Here is a 25091-nt window from a genome sequence, read left to right as displayed (position 1 = left end):
CCATTTCAATTCCCCATCCCATTCCCTTGCCGACATTTCTGCCCATGGTCTCATGCATTCTAGACTGAAACCACCTGTAAATTGGAGGAACACCACCTCACTTTCCAACTGGGCACCCTCCAATCGGATAGCATTAATATCGATCTCCGGTTTCCATTAAATCTCCCCCCTCCCCCACTTCTTCCCCCTTCCCCATCTCCTTTCACACAAACACGATCAATTCCACCTAGTCCCTTTTCACACCCAATTAACACCTTTTGTTGGTCTAGATTCCTCCCCTGTTGTTTGAATTCTGAGACTTTCTGATGTATCCTGCCTCTTTCCTTTCCGATTTTTCCTTGAAGAAGGGCTCGGGTCTGAAACATCAGCGACATATCTTTGTCTCCTAATAGATGCTGAATAAACCAGTGTTTATCCTTTATCTCCAGCGCCCAATTCTACACAAGGAGCAATTTACAAGTCGCCAATTTCAGATTGTTTTTTTTTCCTTTTTAATTACCAGCATTCTCATAGCAGTTTCAGATCTCAGGAATACGTATAACCTTGCTGCTAAACGTCTGTGTTTGTTTTCTCACTCACTGTAACTACCCTCAATAATCGGTCAAGTCTGCTCCATAAACATTAGTGACCACCTTGGCCTCCCCTGATCAGGGGTATTCCCTATCCATCCTTCCTCCCCACACCTCTCTGAAACCTAAAACTCACTCGGTGTCCAGGTTTTGATCAAGTATTTTCAACCTGAAAGAATTGTCAATCTGCTCGCCCTGTCGACGGGTGCTGGCTGACGCCCCTAATTATTGGTTGAGGCTGAGTCTCTGACATACAGGTTCTTATTCACGACGGACAAGGATCTCACCCTGCGCCGTGATCCGGGCTTTCTGAGGAAGGGTCGGGGTGATGGAGGCTTTACACATGGTCAAAAGAGAGGGGGGTTGCAGGTAAAGTCACAGGATAGGGTGGAGCCAAGTAATCAGGAATACGATACCGTTCAGCGGTTCACCACAATAACATTGACCAATAAGCGTCCCATTTCATGCTGCTGACCTGTTAGGAAAGGCTCCACCAGTTGGAGAGGACACCTGTACACATACGCAGGTAACATGGCTAATTTAGCTTCTGAAGGTCTCTACCAGAACCTGATCAAGCGCAGTTGACCGAGAAACCAACAGGGCATGTGAACAAAAAGTTTGGAGCTGAAGGAACACCATTCTCTCGGGGATCTGAACCTGGACGGGGGTGAAGGGAACGGGACGAGAGTTTAAAGAGCAATATGAGAATTTCAAATTCAGGAGGTGAAGAGAAGAAAAGCCATTCTCAACACATAGAAGGAGCATCCTGAACTCTACAAGTGCCGGACACGTGGAGCGGATCTTTTCTCGTGTGGGACAACACATAACCAGCGTCCATTGATATTTTTAAAGGAAGTGCTCGCCTATTTAAGATGATTTTTTTAAAACTCTCCGATGGTAAGGAATCGTTAGCAATCTCTTCCTCACCCAGCGACGGACGGGGAGTCTGAGGGCACTGGATCAGCAGGGGGGGGTGAAGGAGGAAAAATGAATGTAACCATTAAATCAGCAATGGCAGAAGACGTTGGAAGGGTCCAAGTGTTTTTTGTGTGTTCCCATTCCGTCCCACACTCCGGTGCTGGCCGAGCTTTGTCCTGGCTCACACTCGCGTTGAACTCTCAACCCGGTCTCCGCGAGTTTCTTCCATGCACCGGAGTGCGAGGTGGGCTCTCCACTCCAGGTGGCCACGGCCAGACAATGACGGGACGTTCCTGCACATTCCTGTTCTCCTGGACGAAATTAGTCCCGCTGGCGTTGGGTTTCCTTCGCTTCCATTGCCATTGTTAAGCAAGTTTGGATACATTTCCAGCTTCTGTTCTGGGTCTCGTTCTCCGGAAAAAGGAATTGTTTCTTTTCCTTGTTTATTTTTATTCCCTTGTTAAATGCAGCGACTACTAACCCACGGAGTCAGGACAGGTGCGGGCTCGGGAATCGGACCGGGAGGTGGGGCACCAACTCATTGGAAAGCGGCGCCTCCAAGATGGGCGCTTAAAGGGGGCCGCTCATCGCTCCTGTGAGCGACTCGTGGGGTGGGGTTGATGTTGCACGGCGACTGCGTTCAAATAGCGCACGCTGGAAGTTGTCTCCAGTGCTGAAGACAGCGCACCGGGGAGGGGGGGAAATCACGCGTCACGTGAAGGACACGTTTAAAACCAGTTTCTATATTTCCCTTTGTAGCTTTTGCAACCCAACCCTTGCAATCTCGTGTGCCTATCTCCAAAGCGTCTCCATGTATAAGTTGCCAGACAACGGGGGCAGGGGCGTGCCCAGAGTGGCCCTTATCCTGCGACCCAAGTGCTGCTAGGTGCTGAGATCCTATCTGTCCCGGGTGTTGCGAAGGATGGGCCTGACCCCATGCCCCGCCATGTCCCAGCCAGCGGGGCTTTGCCGCACCACCTTTCCTTCTTAGAAATGTTCCCCTCCGCCCCAAACACATTTAACCACAAGGAGGACCCAATGGATTTGGTGGATGATTCCTGGAACAGACGTCCAGGTCATCTAGAGAAATTAAAGCAGGACGTTTCCGCCTTGATCCCTTCATCAAGGTGTGGGAAAATGTCGGCAGGTGTCCGAACAAAAGAGTGGGGGGAGGTGATAGGTGGAGAAGGAAGGGAGGGGCAGCAGTGATCAAGGGGAGAAGGAGTGGTTAGGTGAAGGGAGGGGGAAAGGAGGGGGAGAGGGAAGAGGAGAGCAGATTAGCAGAAACCGGAGAATGTAAATGCCATCTGGCTGGAGAGTGATCAGATGGGAAAACAAGGTGTTGTTCCTCCAATTTGTGGGTGGTCTTGGTGGGACATTGCATAAGGCCATGGACAGACACGAGAGTGTGCCTCATAGCCAGTGTCACAAGCAAACTCAAGGACTTGGCCTGGCTGGCAGCGAGAGAGGTCCTTTCAGAGAGATCCTCCCTGTACAACCGGAACATCACCCACAATACATATTGTCCCCAAGATGATAGCGGTGGCGAGGAGAAAGTCACCAACCGCTCTGCAGAATGGAGATTTGCCAACAGTGCATGGAGAAGGATGCAGGGGGCTTTGTCACGGTTCATCCCCATCAGCAGCGTGATTATTGGAATGTTCCTGAGGGGGGGGGGGTGGTGTGGGGACACATAGAGTCGGGCATCCAGACCTGCTGGAAGACCATCAACGCGGAGGAAAGTGCTCTTTCATCTGGTTGAACCCTGTTGGTCTTCCTGCACGCAGAGATGTCGGTGGAAACTGCTGCCGGCGGGCACATTCCAGGCTGGGAGTACATGCTGAGGAATGCACTGAGGCTTTGTGCAGCCAATGTGATGGATCACTGGGGAAGGAACCCAATCGGTTACCAAGCATTGAAGGACTGAGACTGAGGGGAAGATGCTCAAACAGCAGAAGGGGGGGGGGGGGGGATGAATAACAACAAGGTGGCAATGGTGTAAAAGAAATGAATGTACAGTGATGAAAATGTATGAACCCAAAACTAAGGGTGAGTGGAGATTTTGAATGGTTTTCCTATTGTCAATAATTTATTGTGAATAAAGTCTATTTTTGGTTTAAAAACTTAATTCCCATCCAAAATACTCTCGTCTCCATCTTCCTCTCAACCCTGGGGCTTCGTGCACATTCCTCTTGACCAATCCTTTCAGTGAATGTGAGTCTTTTCTCTCTTGCTCAGACACGAAGAGTTACGATACCCTGCATTGACTTTTGAATAAGATGTTAAATGGAGTCCGCTCCCCGGCAGGGCACAAAGTTTCAAGCTGAGGTGAAAAAGAAAAATGATTCCTACTGTTCTGGCGTAAAAGAAAAGCACACGATCTGCACCAGACCGGGTATTATCACATTGTGGGAACTTTCTGTGCTAATGTTGTAAAATAAATTGTAACATTGTAAAAGAAACCTTGGAAATTTTCTCCAGAGGTGTGGTGGAAAGTGTGCTGAACAGGTGCATCATGGGCTCGTATGGGGACCCCTGAGCGTAAAGCCCTGCAAAAGGTAGTGGACGCAGCTCAGGACATCACAGGCAAAACCCTCCCCACTATTGAGTAAATAGACAGGGAGCGCTGCCGACAGAGAATCATCAAGGATCCAACACCACCCAGCCCATGCTCTGATCTCACTGCTGCCAGCAGGAAAGAGGTGTAGACTCGCACCCCCAGGTTCAGGAACAGCTGCTCCCCCTGCACCTTCAGACTCCTCAACAACAAACTCAATCAGGGTCTCATTCAAGGACTGTGACATTTATTGATTTTCTTTTTTATTCTCTCTGTGTTTATTTATATTCATTATCTGTTTACAGTTCTTTGTTTACATGTTTACGCTGCACAACCAATTAGTCCTAAAGAATCTCAGAGTTGTATATGATGTCATGTATGCACTCTGACAATAAATCTGAAATCTGAACAATAAATCTGGCAGGTTGCTAGCCAGACGAGCATATTAATGAAAGGGAAACACAACTCTTCACACAGTGGCCACGTGCTGTAATGTCCTATTTAAGCTTGGAGAAAATTAGATACAACATTATAGATAGAAAGTTTCAATTTAACAAGATGTAGGGCCCATTCATAGAATATTATCATGATGAAAAGATTGAAGAAATTCAGATGCTCTGGTGATTCCCTGTCTGGTTTCTGAAGGTTGCTATTCAATCCATATCTTTACATCCTTTTCTACAAGGTAACCTTGATTAGTGGGTGGAGGTAGATTAGATTTAGTTTTTTTTTTTGTTTGTTTCTTTTTAATCCTTTATTTTAGACTAAATGATTAGATACGGGATTAATTATGGTTGTGCCAGTGGATCTCAACCCTTTTTCTCTCCACTCACATCCCATTTTAAGTAATCCCTATGCCATTGGTACTCTGTGGGATCCTTACATTGCTTAAGGTGGGATATGAGTGGGAAGGGAAGGTTGAGAATCACTGCTCTAGACCCAATTGTCACTGAAATATTTTGCTGGAGAAAAATTGTCATTGGCTCATTTCCTTTGGAGTTCTGAAACCGTGCACAGAACGAGTCAATGAGGGACGATTAAAACAGTGGTTCTCAAACTTTTTCATCCCACTTTAAGCAACCCCTTACTAATCACAGAGCCCGGATGGCACAGGGATTACTTAGAGTGGGATGTGAGTGGGAAGAGAACCACTGGGCCTGTCCCACCCCATCCCCATCCAGGGGTTTACCATATTCCGGCGCCCTGTCGCCAGCCGCTCCCTGCTGCATATTCGACAAATTCGCCGAATTCTCACAAGCACGAGAAAAATCGTTGAACTTCTGTTCCCCCTGCATCCTTCGCTACCGCCGTATTTCCAGCTCGTAAGAGCGGGTAATCCGCTCAGAAACTCTTTCCCGCCCCCGAGTAAAAACGCAACGTGGGAGAAACTCAGCAGGTCAAACTCACCAACCTTTCGGGCTTGAAGCCCTTCGTCAAGGTGTGAGTTTCTCCGGTCTTGTCTTTTTTTTAAAAAAAACAATTGCGGCGTCTGCAGACTTTCCCTGTTTCACTTCAAACTTTTTCTCCATTCCCCCCCCCCCCCCCCTTTGAATTCTTATGGTGTAAATAAGTTGGAAAATCCTAAATTGGATCTAGACGGGAGGGGGATATTCTAAAGCCCGGACAGAACCGGGTGCTTTGCTAATGGCAATGACAACAGTGCAACCCCCCTCCCCGTCAAATCTTGCACACCCCCCTGCATCCAGGACTTTGATGTGAGGACCTGGCGCTGCTCCTCCCCCTCGAACCCGTTGCGCGCAATCAGCCCCGGCTTGGGCGAGTTGCGATTGGACAGCCGGCCCCAGCACTGCTTTTTTTTTGTTGGATTGTCCGCTTGCCTGTTGCCTCCGTTTCTCAATTTGAACCGAGACGGCTGAGAGAGCGGAGGAGGGGGGGGAAGCCATGCGCTGCGCGTCCGACCAGAGCACCGGAGCTGCCGAGAGACGCTTTCGCTGATCAACGCCGCCCCGAAAGATGCCTTCGGCGGGTCTGGAGATCGTGGGGTTGGGACTGTGCGTCCTGGGCTGGCTGGGTGTGATGCTCGCTTGCGGACTGCCTATGTGGAAGGTGACGGCTTTCATCGAGAGCAACATCGTGGTCGCGCAGACGGTCTGGGAAGGGCTGTGGATGAACTGCGTGGTGCAGAGCACCGGGCAGATGCAGTGCAAGGTCTACAATTCCCTGCTGTCGCTGGGGCAGGACCAACAGGCAGCCCGGGCTCTGACTGTCATCGCCTCCATCATGGGGCTCATTGGGCTCCTGGTTACCATCCTGGGAGCTCAGTGCACCAACTGCACCGAGGGCATAACCACCAAAGCTCGCATCGTCATCGCCGGAGGTGCAGTCTTCATCGTGGCGGGTTTACTCGCCCTCATTCCCGTGTGCTGGATGGCGAACACGATCGTCCGAGATTTCTACGACCCCAACGTCCCCGTCTCCAAGAAGCGAGAGATGGGGGCGGCTCTGTACGTCGGCTGGACGGCCAGCGCGCTCCTCTTCATCGGGGGCTCCCTGCTCTGTTGCTCATGCCCCCCGAGGCAAGACCAGTCGTCCTTCGCGGTCAAATACACCGGCCCGAGGAGAGCGTCGGCCAACGGGGAATACGACAAGAGGAACTACGTGTGAACAAGTCTTGACCGAAGCCATCAGAATGAGCTGCAGGGGAGCGAGAAATCGCGGAACCCGGACCTTCCTCCGGCTTTCTATTTCTGCTTATCCAAAGCAGGTTTTGTTTTTTAAAACTTCATGGACTTCTATTGTAAACGAAAACAGGAGCGTTCATTGTGTATCTAAAGCAGTTCGATCGCTTTGAGTGAACTGGTCGAAAACTGGACCGAGAGTGACTCCACACCCGACTGAACAGCGATGTCGGACATTGACCGGTTGCCTCTTGCAATGGACATTTTCTGTGAGCGTAGGTGTTTTAGTGAAAGTGCGAGGGTCTCTCCCTTCTCTCTCTCGGTCTCACGCCCGGGCTTTCACTTTTGTAGTTCCGCCATGGATGGTTAGGTGGTCAGATAGACCGATCGTGTAGAATTAACTAGAGACCAAAAGTGATTCATTAGAACATTTAAGCGATTCTTTTGCTCCGTGTTCCCAGCCAGAAGTAGCCCCGCGCTTATGCTTCATCCCAGGTCTCTCTTTTCAGGTTGTTTCCCTGATTATGAGTGTAGATTGTCCGAAGTTAAAGGCTCGTAACTAGTTCGTAGCTCGCGTTCCTAGATTAATGGGACTCAAGTGCGGTGCTTTACGAATGAGTGCTCGATCCCAATAGGGACTGAATGCGCGCCCCTCCTTTGTTGACAATATTCTTTCCGTTGAAGCTCTTCATGGGCGATCCATCCGACTTATTTGAGATACCACGCTTCCGAAATAGCCGCTGGTTGCTTGTCTCACATTCAGCAATAGGGCGGGACCCACCCCCCCCCCCCCCCCCCTTTTCATGGTGCGGTTTCACTCCTATCCAGTGCGAACACTGACAGTGCAGGGGGGGCAAGGCGGCGGTGTCGCGAATATTAGTTCTGGAGGCAATGTATTGATGCAGCAGTATTAATTCATGCAATATTAACGCAGGCAGTATTAAAAAGCAGTATTAATACAGGACATTACTAATGCAGGCAGTATTAATGAGGGCAGTATCACATCAGGCAATATTGTTTGGAGGATGCAGAAAGAATATTTAAAACGCAGCGTTTCGTTTGGAACGTGTATGAGAGTTTTTGGAGAGGATAGAGTGAAGGTAGGGATCGGGAACATGGAAATCAAACAAGTTCGCCGGCCTGCAACGGCTTTACAGATCCTTCCTGAGATGATGCAGCCTTTGAACTCGTGGCCGTGTCTGGGTGTCTGGGTAGTGAGGGCGAGTGTGGTGGGGGCAGCGTCGACCACAGAGCGAGTGTGAATATAAAGCAGAGATTTGCCAAATATATCACCCGGATTTGGTTAGACAACGCTGTGGATGCAAGTGTTGGGGAAGCCATTGAATGGTTTCTGGGAGTTGGTGGTGAGATCTCTCCACCAGCAAATCGTTCTCGTGACCCGCCCACCCCCAGCCCCCCACCCCCTCCCAATATTTTGTTCTTTGATAAATGGAATAATTGCACAATGTGAACGGTCACTTGGCTCTCTGAGGGCGAGGCCTGAGCGGGATTGCTGCCCCGTCGTCTTGGTTACCGAGGATGCTGTTGCCCCCCACCCCTCCTCCCCCACTTCAGTGTTGAGACGCTTTGCGTCGTATGTCCTGGCTAAATGCACCCCTTAGAGAGACATAGGTGGGGTGGGGGGGGGGGGGAATAGTGGTAACTTTTGGCCGTGGGGAGAATCAGACGAGCCGCTCACTGTTCTCAGCAATGAAGCTGAATTCCGAAGTTCACCATAGAAACACAATGCTGGAGAAAATCCGTAGACCAAACAGTGTCTAGCAAATACAAAGATGCATTTCGGGCTTGAGACCTTCATCAAGGTTTGATGGGTTCGAAACGTTGGTTCTGTATCTTTATCTTTGCTGGATAAAGGACCCTGTTTGATCGGCTGAGTTTCTCCGTCGTTGTTTTTACTTCGCCCAGGGCGTCTGCAGACTTTTGTGTTTCACTCAGAAGTTTTACAGTCCTGGATTTGTGGAGCTCGATAGCGCGGAAACAAGTCCTGCGTTCGGCAACGTTCGCCGTCTGCCGCAGCGTTCGACTCCAATCCAGAGGACATCGGAGCTGGAGGAGGTCCCTCTGCCCTTATCCATTCTAATCACGGCCTTGTTCTCCTCTGGGTCAAGATCCCCGCAGCCTCCAAACCAGCTCCAAGTACGAGCATCAGTATACTGGCCCAATCCAACGCCCCAGAACAAAGAGAACTGCCTCCAATTAGGCTCTGCTACACGATCCGACGGCCCGTTGTGTTCTTACATCATCGAAGTTTGTTAAATTAACTAAATCTGCCAATTAAGGCCGTTTTGAGTATGAAAGAAGATCGACTAAAAAAAAGATCCCGCTCACCAATTCCCTTCCGCCCAGGGTTCTGGGCTCTTGGCCCAGATTTAATTTCCCGAGGGACAGACAACACGTGACAGTTGTGTGGGGGTGGGGGGAATCAAAGAGGAAAATCGCCCACTGTCAGCAAGCAGTCGAGAAAATGACCGGGGGTTACTCCCAAACGCACGATGTGAGCTTGGGTGTGAGTACAACCCCCCAGCCCCATTTAAAAGGCGGTGCTGTTCCAACATCGCTGTACCAAACCGGTGAAACAGAGGGTCTCCACCTTCGATAAGTGTGCGTTTTTGTAAACAGCCTGAGAAGCTCTTTTCCCACCGCATAATCCCGAGGAAAGATGTTGGGTTGAAGCCAGGGTACCAAACATTGTATTTATTGGCCATGCCTTCACATCGCAGTTTACTGACTCCAGTGAGAAGCAGAGCTGTCTGGATACATGTAACGAATGGACAATGACTGGAATCCTCTGCATTTTTGTTAATGGAAACTTATTGTTTGCAGGTTCAATGTTTTCGATGCTGCTGTGTATCGTCTCACATTTATCTATATTAAAACATCTTAGATTTTTCTGGTTACTTTTTGGCCGTCATCTTCGCCAACATTGGTTGAGATCTGCAAGGTTAAAGCGGGAGCGTTAAGCGAGGAGAGTTTTTCGCCCCGTCTACGATCACGCCTTTTCCTTGGCGGCGGGATTATCTGCCCTGTTCGACGTCAATAATTTCATTCAAGGGTACGACTTGCAAACAACAACGACCCTTGCTTTATCCGAGAGGAAACGAAAGGGATTCGCTTCCCGTAAATGGTCAACCTTCCCCTCCTCGCCAGAAACAATCTTGTCCTGGGCGATTTCCACTTTACTCAAGGTTAGCGCTTGGTCCGCCATTCTGAAAATGATTTTGGCTCGGTGATAAGATTGTTGTACATTCAGGCCGGACGCGAGGGTCGTGTGACCCATCGCTGATCAAATTATAGAAAATAGATGTAGGAGTAGGCCATTTAGCCATTTCATTATGGGGTCGACTCAGACCCCAGTACCTGCCAAGCCCCGATCCCCTTAACCACAAGCGCCAAATCTAACTCCGTCTTAAATATAGACAAGGAACGGGCTTCAACTACTTCCTGTGGCAAAGAATTCCACAGATTCACCACTCACTGAGAGAGAAAAAAATCCTCATCTCAGTTTAAAAGACTTCCCCCTGTGACCCGTTTCTGGTTTTCCCCAAAGTCGGAACAACCTCAAGAACCCATTCAGTGTCAGGCAAGAAAGGATAAGGTTGGGATGGGGGGGGGGGGGGGGGGGGAGGCGAAACAACAGACTCAGGAACCCTGACCATAAAGGAGAAACTTAGCAGACTGGGCAACCTCGCTGGGTAGAATTGGTCAGTCAACATTGAGGGTTGAGTCCATCTCAAAGTGAAGCCTGTGTGAGTGGAAATGTGCGAATAAATCTGACACAAGTCCACAGACTGTACAAACAGGCTTTAATGAGCTTAAACTTGTACACACCAAGTCTCAGTCCACTCCTGACTGTCCCCCAAGGGCCAGGCTCCACGCTTAATACGGGTTGGTGATTGACAGCGGGCTGGTGGGGCCAGCCTACAGTAGGCTGGTAGGAGTGAGGCCAGTGTGGTGGTTGTATCACCACAAAATGTTCCCGGAAAAAAAAGGGAAAAGGTTGAGTACAATTCAAAGTTTAGGTTGAAGATCCTTCAACGAATGGAAAATTGTCTATTAAAATGAAGAGTTTATTGCCCCACACACAAGTACAATGAAACACTTGTTGCAGCTCCCCAGTTAAGTAAACCATGCCCACGCAGATTAATTATAACTAAGACAGAGCTTCTCAACCTTTTTCTTCCCACTCACATCCCACTTTAAGTCATACCTATGCCATCGGTGTTCCATGATTAGTAAGGGATTGCTTAAGGTGGGATGTGGGTGGAAAGAAAAAGTTTGAAGACCACTGTTTTAATTGTACCTAATTGACTCGTGATGTGCGCGGTTTCATAACTCCAAAAGAAATGGGCCAAATATCTCAGTAGTAATTGGGCCTAGAGCAGTGATTCTCAACCTTCCCTTCCCACTCACATCCCACCTGAAGTAATCCCTTACTAATCACAGAGCCCCGATGGCAGAGGGATGGCTTAAAGTGAGATGTGGGTGGGAAGAATAAAGTTGAGAACCAGTGAATTTTGAAGATTAAAATATAGATGACAGATATTGAATTAAGAGAAAAATTAATACATAGTCACAGTTGGTTGGCCAATAGTGCAAAATATTTCTCACCTGTACAGAGAAATATTTGGTGGCCTTGGAGATTGTGATACAGGGATGTTCACTGTAGGAGAGAATGTGCCTTTGAACCTGGAGTTCCGGGAATTCTGAGCCAAATGATCTTCACCGACGGTCTGCAACGTTTTCTGCTTTCATTCCAGATACCCAGCATTTTGATTTAAGCCCATTTCCCGCCCCAGCACTGATGCCAATGCTCCAAGAATTGAAATAAATTTGGTCAATTTCATTTAATGTTATTTCCCTTTCGTCAATTAGTCTGCAGTTCCCTTGGTAATCTGGAGGTAATCTAGCTCAACTTTTTAATCAGGATGCCGACCATTCACTTCTTTCCGCAGAACCTCCATGGTTAATGTATCCTCGTTACTGGCTACTATATGGGCCTTGAACATTGGATTTCCTCCCCTCTCACTTCAACTTCCTGTCCTGGCCAAAGTGCTGTCCAGACCCACGCAAGCACCATCTTTGTGACTCCCACCCGCAGCTGGGGGAGCATGAATACATTCATTTTCACTCCTCCCCACTTGGATGGTCATTGAACAACAGCCGTGTGTGATCAATTTGCTTACCTTGCAATCCTTGCTCTTATCACTCTCGCGGACTACAAGAACCCTGTACGTGTTGAGGCTCATACAGATCCCTATATCAACACCTCGTCGTCAAATTCTCCTGCCCATCTTGACTGACAGTTCTACTGCATTTGCTCTGTGTGTGACTGCTTCCCAGAAACTTGCACACTCCCTGATGGTTAATTGCAGCGGTTCTCAACCTTTTTCTTTCCACTCAAATAACGCTTTAAGTATTCCCTATGCCAGTGATTAGTAAAGGATTGCTTAAGGTGGGTGAGAAGAAAATTTTTGAGAACCACTGTTTTAATCGTCCCTCATTGACTCGTTATGTGCACGGTTTCAGAACTCCAAAGGAAATGGGCCAATGACAATTTTTCTCAAGCAAAATATTTCAGTAACAATTGGGTCTAGAGCAGGGATTCTCAACCTTCCCTTCTCATTACATCCCACCTTAAGCAATCCCTTACTCATCACAGAGCCCCGATGGCACAGGGATGACTTACAGTGGGATGTGGGTGGGAAGAATAAGGTTGAGAACCACTGCTTGGTGTCTGAATCTTAGATTCCCAGTGTGATCTTATAAACTAAGGGAAGGCCTGGGAAAGGGAATAATTAACGAGTTTGTGGGACTAGGTCAAAGGACGAGATCGACCCGTGAATATGCAGGTGTGGAGCTGAATTTGAGCATCACCTTCAGCGCAGACCCGTGGGCCAAACGGCCTGTTCCTGTCCTGTCCAGCGGCATTCCATGTAAAAGTGGGGGTTTATGTAGGAGGTCCTATGATTAGGATGAGCCCAGAGGAAGTTGAGACAACTTCACAGTCATGGAGGTAAAGAACTGTACACATTCCTCGCCTTTCAGGAGGAGGGAAATGCACACGGCCAACCCCTACTGGAAATAATTCCCCACTATTTCAAAGGCCGGAACACCCACTGACACCAGAGAATATAACTGAAGATGCGTCCGATACCGGTTAATTGGTCCTCTGCCATTATTGTAATTGAAGCCACCAACCTTAGTAACTCAATCTAAGCAATACTGAAACCACAGGGATTGTAACGTCTCGTCCTGTGAACCAACCTGTGCACAGCACTGTCTGTGACAGTTTTTTCAGCACCGACAAGCAGCTCAGAAGGGCAAATTGCAAATCAGCAGACCTTCTGAAGGAAGGGATGGAAAGAGTTCGTTGCCCTGCACACGGCTGCGAAGTCTGATTTGCGGCATCTTCCCAGATGCATTAAACGCAACAGAAGAAAGTCTGATGATTCTCTCCCCCCTTCTTGCCTAACCTCCAAGGTTGAGTTGGAAGATTACTGGCGGCCCGACGGAAACCACCGGCAACAACCAAGAGCTAAAGGTGAAACGCGAGTCCCAAAAATGAAAGGAGAAATGCGCCGAAAATGCACATGATTGCGAGGAGCACCTACCATCAAGCTGTTTGAAAGTCAGAAGCAGCGAACTGGGTTCTTGGAAGTTTTTTTTAAAAAATCCTAACAGACACACACTTCTGAAAACAAAAATGGGTCGGTGACATGAAGTTGGAAGAAGGCACATTTAGCGGGAGTATAACGTACTGGGTCCCGTCTTGGACCAGACTCCAGCAGCGAGAGCATGTGGGAGCATTGGACGAGAACAACTCAAGATACAAGTTCAGCAAAAGTAGGATCGATTTGTGTCGGCCGACTGTTTTCTGCTTCGGCAGAATCAATAAGAACAGAGAGAAAGGGAAAGTGGAGCATTTCCAACGAGATCATTGAGAAGAACAGCTGGCGGAGAATAACCAGCGATAACGATAGGAGACAGTTCGCAGCTGGACGGGTCTGGGGTAATGAGAAAGGGAATACTAATTTTAGAATTCAGAAAAAATACAGGGTATTCGGGGGTTTTACATACACGGCCAGAGAGGGAACAAAGACTTGGGGTTTTTTTGGGGAGCTGTGTCCTCTACCCAAATCACACTGGGTTAACGGAATAACTTGTTGCGCTTTGTTGACTACTGCCAAGCGACTTGCCACGATCTTTGCTCGCTTTCCCCCTCCAAAAATCGCTACTTGGACCAACTGGCGTCAGCCACATCGGTCCGGAGAAGCAGAAATTGGTGAGAGTGGCCGGAGGGGGTGACCCCTTGGCGGAGAGAGAGTGAGAGAGAGAGATGGAGGTGAGAGGCTGCCAAGTCGGGGCAGATTTGTTGCGACGGAAACCTACAGTTTCTGAAAGCCTTTCAACACTCGCTTGGATAAAGAACCCTTCAAGTCGAACAAAGGAGCCAGGAACGCCATGGCAACAGGAGATACTTCCCCGGTTGCTCGGATACCGAGCGCTTGTTATGTTCTTTTTCTCTTCTGTAAAAGATGCAAATCTCCAAATGTCAGTGGTTGCCAGTAGCAGGGAAATTGTTCCTCGAGTCGGGAGCGCGGTTTTTGTTTAGCGACTGTTTTTGGCCGAGCCTTTTAATATGAATTTTTTTTGGACTTGGAAAAGATGAAGAGGTAAGACAAAAAAAACCCAGAGGTCAATTAAAACAAGGAGAGGTGCCAGCAACAGTTCACAGCCCCGTGGATTTGGAGGGGCCCAGTGAAAGGTTTTTAAAGTGGCTTCATTAGAACAAAGGGAACTGGGTGAGTCTTTTAGACTATTTTTTTTTAAAAAAGGGGGTGGGAAGAAGATCTCCAGAAAAGAGACCTTCAAGCAAGGACGGGATGGCCCGGCGCAACAAGACACCCAGAGAACGACCAACGTCCGTCTAATGGTCCCAGGCTCGGCTCCCCGTGGCATCCGCGTTCGCGCGTGGTCTTTAGCGCTTTCTGCTCAAAGCTGCAGCCCTTGGAGCTTCCGAGTGCTTTCCTGTAATTAGTGAGTGATAAACGGCCCTTTCTCATTGTCAGTGAGACAAGACCTTTGGTGGAAACAGGAGCGGAGGGAATATGCAAGTCACGTTGCCAGATCAGATGGGGGAAAAAAAACTGACTTGAACACTGGGAACCGGGCCAATTTGAAGATTTTTAAAAAAAGGTTTCCAGTCTTTCATCGTCTTCCCGCCGTCCTCGAACCCGCAACTTCTCCATGCCTGCGTTCCAAGTATCAGATACCAGCCGGTTAAAGAAAAGCCCCATCTTAACGGGTGGGAATCCGACTGACACCTGGATCGGATACAACACATGGAGGGTGGCAGGGATGCAAGGAAATGGTTGGTACAATGGCACCACTAGAGGGTGGCAGGGGAGATGGGTGTCACTACCAGCCATGTCCCAACTCTTGGGAGGGGGGAGTGCTGAGGATTCTGGGTGTCACCTCCACCATCATCTTGCAGTGAGGGGATCCCCGGGAACATACAAGGCTGGATGAGACTGACCTGACGAGGACAATCCACTTTCAGAAATTAATCCGTCACAAGTGGAAACACAAAACCCTGGAGAAACTCAGCTGGTCGCGTCTTTTATGGAGGTGTGAACAAAATATCGGCAGGTGTCCGAACGAAAGGGTAGTGGGCAGGTGTGGTCGCAAAGGCAGGAGGTGATAGGTGGAGAAGGGAGGGAGATATTCTCCGCCTATCACCACCTGCCTTTGTGACCACACCTCCTCTACTCTTATTTTGTCCTTATTTTGATGAAGAGTTCAAGTCCGAAAGTTGGTGATGTATCTTTACCTTTGCTACATAAGGTACACTGTTTGATCTGCTGGATTTCTCCAGCCAAACTACAACACAGTACAGCAAGGACTGTTCCTTTATTTCCCTTCTGTCTCGCTCAGATAACCCACCTGTCTCCCCTCTTCCTTCCCCAAACCAGCCCCAATCTAATTTGGTATCGACAGTCAAGTTCTCATGGTGAGATATGCCTTGAGAAGCAAAGGGAGCATAAAACACTGCAGAGATCCACTGGAGTGGATGTTCCTGCAGCCAAGTGGGAAGAGACACAGGCTTAAAATCAGTGGTTCTCCTTGGGGCGGGGGGGGGGGGGGGGGGAGTTGGGGAAGGTATTCTGTATGGGAAAGCACTGCGAGGAAACAGGCATTGGTGATGGAGAGGAGTGAAACAATATCCCGATGTGTAAGCTCCCTTCAGATTTATTGTCAGAGTTCGTACACATCACATACAACCCTGAGATTCTTTTTCCCAATGGCAAGGCAGAATGACCTAGTGTGTAAAAAAAAAACTATACAGCATATACATGAAAACAAATTTAAGAATGTAAACAAACTGACTGCAATATAGAGAGAAAAATCAATAAAGTGCACAAGAAAGTGTCCTTAAATGAGTCCCTGATTGAGTTTGTTGTTGAGGACTCTGGTGGTGAAGGGGGAGCAGCTGTTCCTGAATCTGGTGGTGTGAGTCTTGTGGCTCCTACTCCTCTTTCCTGATGGCAGCAGTGAAAACAGAGCGTGGGCTGGGTGATGTGGATCCTTGACGATTGCTACTGCTCTCCGACGACAGCGTTCCCTGTAGATGGTGGGGAGGGTTTTGCCTGTGGCATCCTGGGCTGTGTCCACTACCTTTTGGAGGGCTTTATGTTCAGGGGCATTGGTGACCCTATACCAGAACTGTGATGCAACCGGTCAGCACACCTTCCACCACACCACTGTAGAAATTTTCAAGGGTTTCTAGCGTCATACCAAACCTCCGCAAACTCTTGAAGTCGAGGCGCTGATGTGCTTTCTTAATTACGGCAATGATGTGTTGGGTCCAGGAAAGATCTTCCAAGATGGTGACGCCCATCAACTTAAATTTGCTCACCCTCTCCACCTCTGATCCCCCAATGATACACCTCTGGTTTTTCCCTCCTGAAGTCAACAATCAGCACCTTAGTTTGGGTGACATTGAGTGTGAAATTGTTGTTGGTGCACCTTTCAGCCAAGTTTTCAATCTCCAGTCTTCGTTGTGTGAGAGATGTACCCAGTGGTAGCTGGAGGAGTAGAAGGAGAACACCAAGATGAAGGAACCTTGAATGGAGAGGTGAGAATGGATTAGATTCTCTGTGGCAAGAGGATGGGAGCAAGCATAAAGAAAGTGCGCGGAGTTTGGTGTACAGTGGACACAAGCCAAATTCCAGAATAGGAAAATGAGGGAATTGCAGCAGTCAGAGGAAGAGTCAGGCATGGACCTTCTGAGAATATGATGATGAAACATTTCATTTTGAAGCAAGGACAGGAAGGTACAACTTGAAGATCCTCCAACCCAAGGACAGTTTTCCAAGCACAGGTTCACAAGAACACAGGAGCGAGCCTCCAGGCCCTTCAAGCCTTCAACACTATAATAATGTCTGATTGATGCTGACCAAGATCCTCTTACGTACCAGTTCTTCTTAATCCTCATTACCTAAATCTCTCAAACAAATCACCAGCAAGAACACAAGAATTCAATGGACAGCAGAAAAGGAGCCAGACTGAGAAGGGTCATCAAGTCTATTGTCATCTGACTGTACAAGTCATGACCTTGGCTTTGTGAATGAACATTTGAGAAGGATCATAGACATGGACATGTCCTTTGAGAATGCGTAATGGATTTTTTAGGTGGAGGGCCCCCTACCCTTTACACCTGGGGTTTATCTGCCATTGCTTAGCAAGCTGGGACGGTGACAGTCAGGTCCTTGGGCCTTCGGCGTCACGTCAGAGTATCCTTCTCAAAGATGGATGGCCTGACAAGGCAAATGAGCCCCATCTGCACAGGTTTAAAAATTAGTTTTCTTTCTTAGGCTGACTGCCAACCTACCCATCCAGTAATACCGCTGGACACTCTGGTGTACCATGACATAGAAAACTCAGTGAAAACAAGGGACACTGATGAGGTGTTGCTACGGATGCAGTATTGTAGGAGAGGCCATTTGCAGTGACCTCCTGCCTGGCACCCGAGAAAGGAGAGGCGATGTATTATGCATGCACTTTCCCTGGGTGAGGGGGACATCAGGCTCCCAGTGCAACCCAATGAAACAGGGTTCTCAGTTCAAAGTGCAAAAAAACCAAACAAACAACCTGACACAACACACATGCAGACAAAGTGCCACTCTTATGGTCCTGTGGATTGACCTCTCTGCGATGCAGCCGGCCTGTATTCTCTCAATGGAGCAGTGGATCTCAACCTTTTTATTTCCACTCACATCCCACTGTAAGTCATCCCTCTACCATCGGTGCTCTGTGATTAGTAAGGGATTGGTTAAGGTGGAATGTGAGTAGAAAGGAAAAAGTTTGAAACCCACTGTTTTAATCGTCCCTTATTGACTCGTTATGTGCAGGTTTCACAACTCCAAAGGAAATGGGCCAATGACAATTTTTCTCAAGCAAAATATTTCAGTAACAATTGGGTCTAGAGCAGTGATTCTCAATCCACCCACATCCCACCTTAAACAATCCCTTACTAATCACAGAGCACCGATGGCAGAGGGATGACTTACAGTGGGATGTGAGTGGAAAGAATAAGGTTGAGAACCACTGTGATAGGATACTTATAGAAGGTTGACATAATGGTGGCTGGTAGCCTTGCCCGCTTCAGTCTTTTCAGGAAGTGCAGAGTTGCATTCCTGACAAGTGAGATGTTGAGTGTCGACAATAGGCGACTAGTTAAGTGAACTCCAAGGAACTTGGTGCTCTCCACTACAGAGTTGTTGAAGTGTAGGGAAGGGTCATCATTCCTGGTCCCCCTGAAGTGATGGGAGCTGAGGGTGGCTGTCTGATAGGAGAAGGAAGGGAAAGGTTGAGGAGCTGAAGACAGAAGGACAGGGAAACAGAAAGACACAGGGAGGTTGTTAATGGAAATTGGAGAAGTCGGTGTTAATGCTGTGAGATTGGAGGGTGCCAAGACAGAATACAAGATATCAATCCTCCAGTTTGCTGGTGGTCTAGATTTGGCAGCTAGTCTCTTGGGAAGAGAGCTTGCGACCTTCGATGGTAGGCGAAGTACCAGCAGTGGATCTGGCAGAGGATGAAGTGTAGGAGAGAGGCCTATGGCAGGTCACGGTGAGGTCTGGACAACCAAGGTTCTCAGTACTAGAAGCATGGACTTTGGCATCTGGGTGCGAATGCAGAGGAAGTGCCATCTCATGTGCTTCTCAGCCTCTTCCCCGCTGTGGGAACCTTTAGAACCCAGCAAAGTCCTCTGGTGGAAGGAAGCTTTGTTTTTCAGGCAACCGTAGTTCAATCCTCCCCTGGTGTGTTGCATTCCAGCCCACTGCCAAATTGATTTGATTATTTTTCTGCTGACTTGCTGCAAATCTTTCAGTAAACAGGAGAGGAATTCCAAGGATTCAGAGAGTGGAAAATAAAGCTCAACAGGCGACTGACAAGAACAGGGGCAACTCCACTGGATCGAAAATAAGGGGCGATTAAGGAAATGATAAAGCACAAACAACAAAATTCCCTCCTATCAGCCAAGCACTAATATACCAGGCCAGAGAAAAATAAAGTTATTCTCTGGAAAAGTTACCATTTGTTGACTTGAATACCATTCAAGGCCCTGCATTCCAGGTTCTGTGCATTTCGATTGTCTAGAGTCAAGCTCACGACTACATTTTACACAGTAAGTTTTCCAACAGTTAAGAACCAGATCCCATTTATAGTTTAGGGAGCGTTGGAAATAACTGGTGCATTCAACAGATTTTTCTTGTTATCTCACAAGATTGGGGGAGGGGGGAAAAAAAGGAAGTTTACCTTCCAACTTGCCACCACTCTCAACACAGACCGTTTCAAAGCAGATGTCTACTTGATGTAGATGGGTCAGTAGATTTGCAGCTGCAGGAATCATTATTTGGACCAAATACTAAACCTCATCAAGTCCCCTTTATTTGTCATTCATACCATGCCCGCACGGTAAAGACGAGAGAGCGTTTCTCTAGGACAGGGGTGTCAATCTCAAATTCACAGAGGGCCAAAATTAAAAACTTGGACTAAGTCGTGGGCCAAACTAAATATTTATTGAAAATTTTCTCTTCTTTCAACGCATGTAATATTAAACTTTTTCTTCTTAAAATAAATGTTTAATAATAGTTTTGGTTAAACTCTTTCCAGAAGAAGCATTAACAAATGAGAAATAAAATATTCAATAAATAATATTTCTCTATAGCCTTTAAGCTCCTTTTAAATGTATTTTTTTTCACAAGCCAACAAGTCAAAAAAATAACAACTTGCTTCAATGACAAACAGGTTTGTCTTTTAAAATGATGAACATATAGTCTGCCTCCCACCTGTCTTGAAAGGTCCTGTTTTCTGTCTTTCGTTTGGCCATTTTTCGTAAGGGGTTTATTACATGTGAGTTGGGTGACAGGTCGCAGATGCTAATGAAAGTAAAGAGAGGAGGTGGGGGCGATTAGCGGGCTGACGGGCCGGCGCCAACGCATTTGCAAAGCATTCTAGGATTTGTAGTAATAGCTGTGCATGCGCTATACTGGCGTGGCGGCCAGCGGGCCAGCTCTAATACATATTTGATATGATCTTGCGGGCCAAATATAATTATATCACGGGCCAAGGTCTTGAGTTTGACATGTGTGCTCCAGGACCACAGAGCAAATCTACAGAAATATAAGTAAGAACAGAAGTTAAACACATTAAAATATTAAGACGTGAACAGTAACAACCCATGGTGCCCAATCCTCAAATGTTCTGGGAATTCAAGAGCCTGATGGCTTGGGGGGGAAAAAAAACCTGTTGCCCAATCTGGATGTAAGGGCCCAAGAGCTACAGTACCTCCTTTCAGACGGCAGAAAGGAGAACAGTTTACGTGAGGGGTGTGTGGGCCCCTTCACAATGTTTATTGCCTTTCGCCTGCATCGAGTGTTGTCGATGTCTATCATGGTAGGAAGGGAGCCCCCAAATGATCTTTTCCACTGACTTTACTGTCTTCAGGGTCTTGCGGTCTGAGGTGGTGCAGTAAAATGGATCAGAACTATTAATTAATTATATTCTGAAAGTGTAAAAAAATTTCGGCTCACGAGTCTGTGCCGCCCAATTAACGTACACCCCATGGTACATTTCAAACAGCGGGAGGAAACTGGAGCCCCCATAGACACGGGGAGAACGTACAAACTCCTTACAGACAGTGCGGGATTCGAACCCCTGTCCCGATCGCTGGCACTTGTAACAGTGTTGTCCTTACCGCTACATTAACCACACCACTGCTGGTCCATTGTGAAAACAGTGAAGTGAATTGGCTCCAGTTGGATAATTTGATGACGTATGACGGGTGCCAAATTATAAAGTCAGTTGCAGCCACCTCAGGATTCAGTTAGGTGGGTTAACAGACACTGGATCTAATCTGGCAGTTCTGCTCATTCTTTACATTCTTAAGTCTTACGACAACAAAGCAGATATCCTGAAGTGATCTTAGAAATAAGCTGGTGTTCAATTTGTTTAAAACTACTACTGGTTCCAGACACCCTTCTCTCCCTGACCCCTTTACTATTTTCCTCCTGAGGTAATTACAATCGCGTCTCCTATTGACGACCCAGATTGTCAGGGTACGTTGTTTTTCTATTGCCTCACACCACATCCCTTCCAGGCGCTATCACCTTGGATTGAATTTGGCTACTCACTCACTTTGGAAACCAGCTTATTTGTGTCAATTGCAAACTTCAATGAATTGTAAAACGGTTTAAATTAATGAACGTGAAGATATTCTTCCTCATGCACAATCAGCCTGTGAGAAATGGGGAATTAGGTTTCTCTCCAAATCTGGATCTCTCTCCATTCCCACCCCCTGCCACATTTGGGGAAACCAATGAAGAGTGGACAGAGCAAAAAAAAAAGTTTTGATAAAGGGCCTCTGAAGTGAAACATCACGTCTTTCTTTCCGCAAGACCGGTCAAGTGTTCTCTACGCTTTATTTTTTATTTCAAACAGCAACGGGAATCTTCAGAGTGGCTGTTCAAAAAGAGGACATCAGTGGTGTGCTGGGCAAATTGGTGAGTTGAATTAAGACAAGAGCTGTTTAAATAACAGGCCCATCTATCTGAAAAGGAGAGAAGCAGCTTTACCCTGTAAGTAGGGTAAACCAGGGCAGGGTTGGTGCGACGCTGTAACAGCACCAGCGATCGGGACGAGGGTTCGAATCCCACGCAGTCTGTAAGGAATTTGAACGTTCGCTCCGTGTCTGCGTGGGGTTTTCCCGGGGGGGGGGGGCTTCCACCGTTTGAAATAGGGGTGTAGGTTCATTGGGTAGCACCGGCTCGTGGGCCAAAAGGGCCTGTTACCATGCTGCATGTGTGTAAAAAAAAATTAAAAATCGAGCATATAAAATGGCACAAGTTTGAAGCAAGGCTGAAGGGAATTTGTGCGGGAAGGTAAAGCTACAGATGAGAATTTTAAAGGTAAAATTCAGAGTCAGTCATGGCATAAAACAGGTGGTTCTGCCCGTCTGTATGATGACCCGCAAGCAGCCTTTTATTTTAGAAAACAAAACACAATCATCCCCTCGCCCATTATATTCTCACATTCCCACCAATTTCCCTGATTCCACCACTCACCTGAACGCTGGGGGGGGGGGGGGGGGGAGTTTACAGTGGCCAATGAATCTCCTGGCAGGCCCTTGAAATGGGGGAGTGAACAAGCGCAGCTGGAAGATTTGTGCAGAACATGAAAACTCCACACAGACAGCAGTGGAGGCCAGGATTGAACCTAGCCTGTTGCAGCTGTGAAGCAGCAGTTGAGGGTGGAAGTAACAGTTGAACAGTCTAAGTTACTGTATATGTCGGTGTACAAGTCAACTGGGTGTATAAGATGACCCTGATCATTTCCACTTTTAATGCAGGTTTTGAGCTATACTTGCTGTATAAGACTGGGACTTACCGCTGAGAGCTTACTGCCCCACTAGTCTTTTACCAACCATCCCACTAACCCCTTTTCCACTGGAATTAACTGGGAATTTACTGAGACAGGGTCAAATGACGTTATTTCACGTTGGGGATTAACCATCTCTACCCCCTACTCATACCCCTGGCATTTGCTGATGCCGGCGTGCTGATAAAACCAGTGGAAAAGGGAGAGCAGGAAGTTATGCATTTCCATTTGAAGGTCGAAAACTCTGATCCCCGGGAATGAGTCGTGTTCAGTGGAAGAAGTGGCACGAATGGCTTCCTATCCCAGGACTCCACATGGCCCACTAACTGGGACGCCAGCAGGAAAGGGGGCTACCGACGAATGGAATGATGGTGTTGAGCACACCTCCACTAAGCAACACAGTCTTGGTCATTGAACATTTAGGTAATTCAAGTAATGGCAAAATACTGTCGATTACCTACCATCAAACGTTCCCAGCCAGTGTTACGGGACCACTCATGGCGTTATTTCAGCATCAGTCCTTTTACAGGAACAAGCATGGTGTCGAGAATAATTTTATCATTTACTTATATGTAATAATATGTCATATATTAGAAATGTTGACATGAAGTACACTGCAAGAATTTTCTTTATACTCTTGTCTTGCTTCACAAGACTATTGGCAGGACTCTGTTCAGACTACTTACACCAGTCTTTGGTCTCGTCTATGCTAGTTCATTTGATTACAATAGATCTGTTTCATTAATTTTTGTGTGCTAAAGGTGACACGTTTACTGAGAATACACACAGACAGTATGCATACATACCATTTAATCCAGTGAGGCAGCTTCAACTTCCTTCTCATCCTCATTACTGTCCAAGTGAATTAGAGTCTCTGCACTTTTTAAAAACAATTCGATGACCGTTTCCACATTCATATCATTCCACGCCTTGGGAGCGCTGCCGTTTATGAAGGAGTTGAAAACTTGAGCCTTTCCAAGAAACCCCAGCAGCTGTTGCAAATGGCAACTGCTCACTTTGTTTACGGCGCTGTTATTTTAAGGTATATTAGACAGGTTTATAATAAGTTTTTATTGTATTAATATAACATCATTATTAATCCAGCTTCCCAAATGTAAATTTCAGTAGAAAAATATTTAGTGGTAGGATGGTAGGAGTTATGCACGTGATTTATGCCATGGGGACACTCGATATGACAGGATATTAAGGTTCAGATTTTATACTTGGTGTACAAGACAAGCCCAGTTTTGAGATGACATTTTCAAGGTTTAAATTCTGTCTTTATACGGTATGCTGCTTTGAAATAGAACCTACTTGCTGAAACAAGTTGTCAATCATTAAACTTTCCCTGTGCAATTAATCTACGAGTTGGCTGCAGTAAGAGTTAAGTTTCCTCTGTTTCTTTTGGGCTTTCAAATCAGACTGTGCATAAACTGCACAAATGCTATTCAAACATCTTTCCTCAGCACTGAATGTGAACTGCAAATCATAGAATTCCATTAGCTTACTGTACTGCCGGATATCAGGAAACAGCTGGACAACCTGATGTTGCTTGAAGTCATAAAACATCACCCCACCTCTTTGAAGTTCTTAAGAAAATGTTGGCACATGTAAATTGCACCAAATATCAGGGAAGGCTGCTTCCCTTCTGAATAAAGAGGGGGATTGGATGGCTTTGGAGATGAAGGGGGAGGGGTGGGAGAAAGCCCCTTGCTATTCAAGGCAAAATAATGCAGAGGGAAATTTGAAACCATATTTAGAGATTTGATAAAATAAAACTCTCATTGTTGCAGTCCAAGCACATACTCCTCACACAAGGGAAATACCATTTAATTTCAATTGCAGACCTGATTTTTTTTTAAATGGGATGTAGCGGTACGCTTGGAGGGAGTGGGAAGAACCACTGCTAACAGGGCCCATCTTGTGACGGCTAGACACAACAGCCTCCTATCTACTGGCAGTTAGCCATTGCAACCACAAGGCATAGTGATTCAGCAGAACCCGCAGGTCTACTGAGAAGCCTTGGCTTGCTCAATGCAGCTACGTCATGAGGTCGGTAGCTCTTCAAATGTCATGACGCCAGGTCATATGGTGTGGGTCCATATTAAGCCTAACAGCACGTCCATAAATGCTTCTAGTCTTCTCTGGCTGACAACTCTGGGTATGGTCTCGTTATTCCTGGTTCTTCAACATAATGGTGTATTGAGCACAAGCATCATCTGCCACACGAGTGACCCTGACATGATTCGAACACAATGCTGGACACACTCAGCGGGTCAAGCAATGCCCTTTATAAAGCAACGGCAAAAATACATAACTGACGTTTCGGGCTTCATCAAGATATGGAAAAATGTTGGCAGGCGTCTGAACAAAAGTGGGGGAGGGGTGGTCACAAAGGCAGATGATAGGCGGAGAAGGGAGGGAGGGGACAGCAGCAAGCAAGGG

At 47.2% G+C, this 25091-nt stretch overlaps 1 protein-coding gene and 1 long non-coding RNA gene across 2 annotated transcripts; both read left to right on the top strand.

Annotated features, from left to right (window-relative positions):
* Nucleotides 1-5824: 5824 nt before the first annotated feature.
* On the top strand, nucleotides 5825-9601 carry cldn5a (claudin 5a). The gene has a single exon (XM_069933690.1). The coding sequence runs from the start codon at nucleotides 6019-6021 to the stop codon at nucleotides 6667-6669; it is 651 nt and encodes a 216-aa protein (XP_069789791.1). The 5' UTR covers nucleotides 5825-6018; the 3' UTR covers nucleotides 6670-9601.
* Nucleotides 9602-10344: 743 nt separating this feature from the next.
* Nucleotides 10345-23993, top strand: LOC138761486 (uncharacterized). Its single transcript, XR_011356348.1, has 3 exons — nucleotides 10345-14377; nucleotides 21711-21772; nucleotides 22618-23993. It is a non-coding gene; the product is annotated as an uncharacterized lncRNA (long non-coding RNA).
* The last annotated feature ends 1098 nt before the right edge of the window (nucleotides 23994-25091 follow it).

The sequence above is a fragment of the Narcine bancroftii genome, chromosome 4 (assembly GCF_036971445.1).
Source record: "Narcine bancroftii isolate sNarBan1 chromosome 4, sNarBan1.hap1, whole genome shotgun sequence".
Lineage (NCBI taxonomy): Eukaryota > Metazoa > Chordata > Chondrichthyes > Torpediniformes > Narcinidae > Narcine > Narcine bancroftii.
The sequence above is the reverse complement of the archived record's forward strand: the minus strand, read 5'-3'. Positions and strand labels throughout refer to the sequence as shown.

Coding starts and splice junctions, on each gene's coding strand:
- cldn5a (XM_069933690.1), top strand. CDS start 6,019: ATGCCTTCGGCGGGTCTGGAGATCGTGGGGTTGGGACTGTGCGTCCTG.